The sequence below is a fragment of the Microcaecilia unicolor genome, chromosome 4 (genome assembly GCF_901765095.1).
Source record: "Microcaecilia unicolor chromosome 4, aMicUni1.1, whole genome shotgun sequence".
Taxonomy (NCBI): Eukaryota; Metazoa; Chordata; class Amphibia; order Gymnophiona; family Siphonopidae; genus Microcaecilia; species Microcaecilia unicolor.
Genome location: NC_044034.1, coordinates 102,604,651 through 102,610,650, shown reverse-complemented (window position 1 = coordinate 102,610,650; position 6,000 = coordinate 102,604,651). Strand labels below are relative to the sequence as shown.

General features: G+C 41.5%; 1 protein-coding gene across 4 annotated transcripts in view; it reads right to left on the bottom strand.

Annotated features, from left to right (window-relative positions):
* Positions 1-806: 806 nt before the first annotated feature.
* MTRF1 (mitochondrial translation release factor 1) overlaps positions 807-6,000 on the bottom strand; it is an 89,655-nt gene continuing 84,461 nt past the window's right edge. For 3 of the 4 annotated variants that reach the window (XM_030200552.1, XM_030200550.1, XM_030200548.1), the window contains exon 10: positions 807-1,973. In XM_030200552.1, coding sequence (XP_030056412.1) covers positions 1,848-1,973 — 126 coding nt within the window. In that variant the 3' untranslated portion in view covers positions 807-1,847. The remainder of the gene's footprint in view (positions 1,974-6,000) is intronic. The other variant, XM_030200549.1, reaches the window with a different exon arrangement.

The window sequence follows — 6,000 nt, the reverse complement described above, 5'->3', positions numbered from 1 at the left end:
TAATTTGTGATGTGCTATCTCTCACTGTTACCAATAACCTACCCTTCAATTATGGGCTGCTCATGTCTTTGTCAGTGGGCAAACTTACAAAATCAGCAAGGGATCAAATACTTATTTCCCCCACTGTATGCTCTGTATGACAACTTCCATATAACTAGAACATTTAGTTATTAATTATTATCATTATTACTTATTGTTAAGGGCTGTTATTTCAATTAATAATTAATTATCATAAGCATAACTACCACTAAATGATGGGAGCTATCTTAATCTCTATTTTTTTTCTTCTTTCTCTACATGTGCTTTCCATCCTGTTCCATTTTCCTTGTGCTTCTGTTTTATCTGCACAAGTTTAGTATCAATACATGTCTGAATTACTTAATAATTAAAACATACAAAATTTATTTCTCACTGTTGAAATGTCATATCGTGTATTACAACACAAGATACAGAGGAATCTTTAAAAATATACTAACATGACTAACAACTTTTATTTAGGTTATAGAGGATTACAAAACCAAAACACACTCCAAAATTTCCAAAAGAAGAACCATCCCAGCTTTCAGTTCCTCCTTCTAGTTTAAACTGGCAAGGGAGACCCCCCCCCCCCTCCCCAATACCAAGCTATCCCAAGATGGTATTTGGCCAACACATTTATGTATTCCTACCTCCACATCTATCCCCTCAGATCATCTCCTAAAACTTAAATATATAATAAATCCATCCCATCCCTCGTCTCCCCCTTCCTTCCCAACCCAATCCCCTACCATCCCCATTCCACTCATTTACCATTTGCCTCCAATCACCCCCCCCCCCTTTCATACCAGGATCCTCAGAGTTATAACCAAGGATTCCTTCACACAGTCCCTAAGAAGAGCCCGAAGCCCCCCTAAAGGGAGAATATAGAAGCTTAGGAAGTAGTAACAAAGCTTGCATAACCAGGCTATAGAAACAGGACAGCAAAGCCAAAAGCTGTCCCTTTATGCAGCATTATTGTCAGCTGAACCCAAGGAAAGAACCACTCTCTCTGGCATTTCCTGCCCAATGGCAATCAACTGAGGAGCTCTGTGCGCTATAGGTGGTTCAGGCACCAGTGCACTTTGCATTGACAAAGGCTCCACCGCCACTTTCTTAGCATTATCACTATCACCTCTCAGAGCAGGGCCTCCTGAGATGCTCCTGCAGTTTTGTGGCCGAGTCACTGAAGTTGATGCACTCCCAGATGCTTGTTTTCCCATATGGGATTCCCGTGTTAAAGTTTTCAGCAGGTTTTTAATTTCATTAGGAATGGATAAAAATCTCCTCTTGTGCGAATAGTGACCACTAACTTGGCGGGATACCAGAGACCTACTTGAAGCACCTTAGCTTGCAAACCTTTTTTATATTGCCAAATTTCCTTGTAGCATTGCATGGTCACTAGGCTAAGATCAGGGTAGATTCACAACTCTTGACCCTCATAAATAGTAATTTTCTCCTTCACCCTATCATACTTCAACCACTACAATAACAGTCCTTTGATTAGGGACCAGCTTCCTTTAGAACCCAGTATAAATGCACCTTGAACCTAGCCAGAACATGTTGCTGTTGTGCAATACTGGGAATTCCTCACAGACTGATCACAGCATACTCAGCCCCTTCACCAGCCTGAAGAAGAGGAGGAGGGAGCTAGGTCTGGGTTTGGAAATATGGCAGTGCTAATGAACCATAAAGCTGACTCCCAATAAAGGTGATTACATAAGAATAGTGATTAGCACTGTTGTGCAGTACTTCAAACATGCACAAAGGCAAACATCCGGAAATGTTCCTTTTCACTAAATACTGAAAGATATCAGTAGTTGATAGAAGGTTTATATCAACTGTTTTTCAGCATTAATGTTATTTTCTATAAATTCAAGGATCATCTCCGTGTCTGCCAACTTCAGCAGGTGGTCAATAAGCTCATCCAGTAGCCTTTCCCCGCACAGAAACTCCTGCTAAGAAGAGTCAGAAATCAGTTATCATGCAGCAGTTCAACCTAATTTATCTAGAACTAACAACTTTTTCCATACACACTAAACTAGAAGGAACCTCCAATTCTGAGCATAACAGAATTTGAAATTTTGTTATCTGCAGTTTCAAATCTCAAACATTTAAACTAGTTTTTAATCACTCTTAGGAGACTTTTGTGGATATCTGGGCGTTACTAAAAATATTTTGCATGGTCTGCCACAACAGTGAGAACCATTTTCTCCTTTTTCAAAACTAAAACAAACTGTATAACAAAGGATAAATAAATTCATACCCACACATTTCTAGGAAACTTGTTTTAGATAAGAACACTACCACATGTGAGCATGTTTAAATGAAGAAAAATATACAAGAGTAAGGGCCCTGTTTACTAAGGTGCGCTAGTGTTTTTAGCACGCGCTAACGCTAGAGACACCCATATGAATATATGGGTGTCTCTAACATTAGCACATGCTAATTTTTAGTGTGTGCTAAAAACGCTAGCGCACCTATAGCACGGCTTAGTAAAAGGGCTGTAATTGAGGTTGAGAGGGCAAGGCGGTGCCCATTTTATAAAGACACAGAGGCATATTTTCAAAGCACTTAGATTTACAAAGTTACATAAAGCGGCATTTTCAACTTTGGACGTTTTGCTGAAAATGTCCAAAAATCAAGTAGTGAAAATGACCGTTTTCAAACCAGAAAAACGTCTATATTTTTTTCTTTGAAAATGGCCATTTCCTAGATGTTGTTGTGTTTGGTGTGTAATGTTTTAGACCATTAAAAAAAATGCACAAAATCAAGCCATTGGAATATAGGAGGAGCCAGCTCTCCTAGTAGACTGGCCACACAGGCATCCTAGCAGAGCAGTGGGGCACCCTAGGGGGCACTGTAGTGGACTTTACATAAAAGGTCCCAGGTACACATCTCACTGTTAACCCCCCTTATACTGTATGATGACCCCTTCAAAACCCACCAAAAACCTACTAAACCCAACTATACACCACTACAGTAGCCCTTATGGCAGCAGGTGCCACCTAGATGTAGGTACAGTAGGTTTTGGGGGGCTGACACTTTCTACCACAAGTGTAAAGTTAGAGTGGATTATAGGCCTGGGTCCCCTTCTCCACAATGCATTTCACAGACCACTAGGCTATTCCAGGGACCTGCTTGCTGCTCTAATAGGACTGGCTATAACATCTGAAGGTGTCATACAGGCTGGTATGTGCTGTTTCATTTACATGTTTGGTGGGGTGGGAGGGAGTCAGTGATCACTGAAGGAGTAAGGGGGTCTCATTTCTTTATTCCTGCAGTGGACATCTGGTCATTTAGGGCACTTTTTGTGGCTTATTCATTAATAAAACAGGTCTAGACCAAAGCATTCAACTTATAGCCCTGGACGGTTTTATTTTGTTCCATTATGGCAAAAAAACGTCCAGTGTTAGGACACCCCTCACACACCCCCTTGTGAGTTGAAAGCACTTCTGACGGACTTCATAGAAAAACGTGTAAAAATTGGTTTTAAAAATACCAATTTGGACGTTTTGGGGAGAAAAACATCCAAATGCATATTTATGCCACTTTCTGGATGTTTTTCTTTTTTGAAAATGAGCCCCATAGTAACCTATGGAACTTTGTAAGTCTAAGTGCTTTGAAAATGAGCCCCATAGGCATCTAAGGGTAAACCATCAGTAATCACAGCTAAAGCCATGGATATTTACTCCTGCTCAGGAACAACTGTAAATTTTAGTGCATAAAGTACACATTTTATATAAAGCACATGACTTCACCCGTGCTCTGCACACCTTCCACCCCAGAACATGTCTACATGCAGATCACTTAAAAGTATACATAGTCAACATGCACATATGTACCCCCCAGGACAATTTTATAAAAGTCTTTATATATGTGTAAAATACAGTTTTACACATGAAAATAAATTTACAGAATTTCCCCCACTTTCTCAGTTTCAGAATTTGCATTTCTTCCATGTAAGCCTATTTGATAGTTTCATGCAATTGCTCTGGACACAACTTATTTACAGTGATGAAAATGACATTTGCTTTCATCACTCACTAAAAGCAGAGAGATCCACGTGAAATCTCAAAAGCTCATGTACTACAATATCTTTTCTGCTGATTCTTTAGATTTTATTTTACTTTTGTAAAATTAATGCTGGAGGCTATTAAATTTCTAGGAGATTATGGGTCTGATATTGAAAGGGGTTTCCTGCCCAGTTAAACCCCACTGAGCTGGCCAGCTGCTATTTAGAGGCATTTAAACCAAGTAGTGCTGCTGAATATTTCCACTAACGGGCCATTCCCTAACCAGCTAGATTAGAGGCGGTCTGGATTGAACCACAGTTTAGCTAGTTAACATCAATATTCTGTGAAAAGTACACTCTCATAAGAGTTCTGAAATGGAATTCACATAACTTGGCACTACAAGTTAATGATGGAGTCTAAAGCCCGACCGAACCGAGGATCTTCAATTTCTGTCGAAACTGAATCTGCAATTGAAATTGGCTGCTTGGGTTTGGCAAAAACCGAAACTGTAAACTGAACTCCCTCCCCATGTCTGACCAAAACCTCCCCCTCCTGAACCGCCACCCCCCTGGTGGCAGCCCCCTCTGTTTCCGTCCCCTCTCCCACAATCACTTCACCCCACCCAGTAGGTCCTCCCCAGGCCTACCTTAGGAAGGCCTGGTGGAGTCTTCGGGGGCAGGAATGAATCCCAATCATTTCTACCCCGTACTGCTGTTCCATTTGCAATGGCTGCCGAGACTGCTGTGGGAGGTCCTGGCAGCTATTTTGTGACTGGAACCAGCACAGACAGGAACGTCCTGCCTATGCTAGTTCCAATCGTAAAATGGCTGCTGGAACCTCCAGCAGCAGACTCAGCCATTGAAAATGGAACAGCGGTACAGGGCAGGAACAATTAGGGTTTGTTTCTGCTCCCGAAGACGCCACCAGGCCTGGGGAGGGCTGAGTGAGTTTCAGGTTTCAGCCAAAAATGTACAGGCATTTTTGGTCTAAACCCAAATCCATATTTTGGTCTGGTTTTGGTGCCAAAACCGAAACGGAAATTCAGTTGGTCTCTAATGGAGTCAGACTCAGTAACTGAATGAACTCCTTATTTGTTAGACATTGCCTAAAATCCATGACCCATTTTAAGGTCATTGCTGTGTAGTCCTTTGATAGGAGATTCCTGCGTAAGCCCTTATGTAACGTAGAAATAGACATAGAATTTTTTCAGGTGGATACCCCATGCCCTAAGAGTCTTGTAGCAGCCCCAACAAAAATAGCTGACTCTACACAAACTGGAGATATAATGAGCAATTTGTCTATATGGAAAAAAAAATCCTCTATGTTGCTGTGGCACTGTTGGAGCTCCTCCAAGGAACACAATGTGCCATCTTCCTGAAGAACTTGGTGTAAAGTATTGTATCCCTCCGATGCCTATATATGGAACGTTACTGAATTTATTCCTGGTTTAAAGTCTAAGGGCCCTGTTTACTAAGCTGCACTAGCGTTATTAGTGCACGCTAAATGCTAGAGTCACCCATATGTTCCTATGGGCGACTTAGTGTTTAGCACACGCTAAAAACACTAATGCGCCCTTAGCGCCGCTTAGTAAACAGGGCCCTAAGTTGCCAACTATAAGAAATAAATTGCTATTATATGGGCTCTGCTCCCAGAGGCACAGAAGCCTCTGAGCCTTCCATATCGGCCATACAAGGATACTAGATCTCAGATGTGGGGAAAGTGCTTGTGAACAGGCATGAAGTACAAAATTAAGGTGTAGTGGCACCAAGCCCTCTCAAATGACAATGGGGTAAAGATGTCAGTGTTTAGGATCCAATCCCTTAAGTGTCATAAAATACAAGCTTCACTGTATAAAAACAAGTCTGGTAATCCTAATCCCCCCCTTGACTCCACTTGATTAAAAATATTCCTGCTCAACCCCCTGGAATATGATTGGGTAGAGGGGGGATTTTGACTCGGGGCTTTAGGA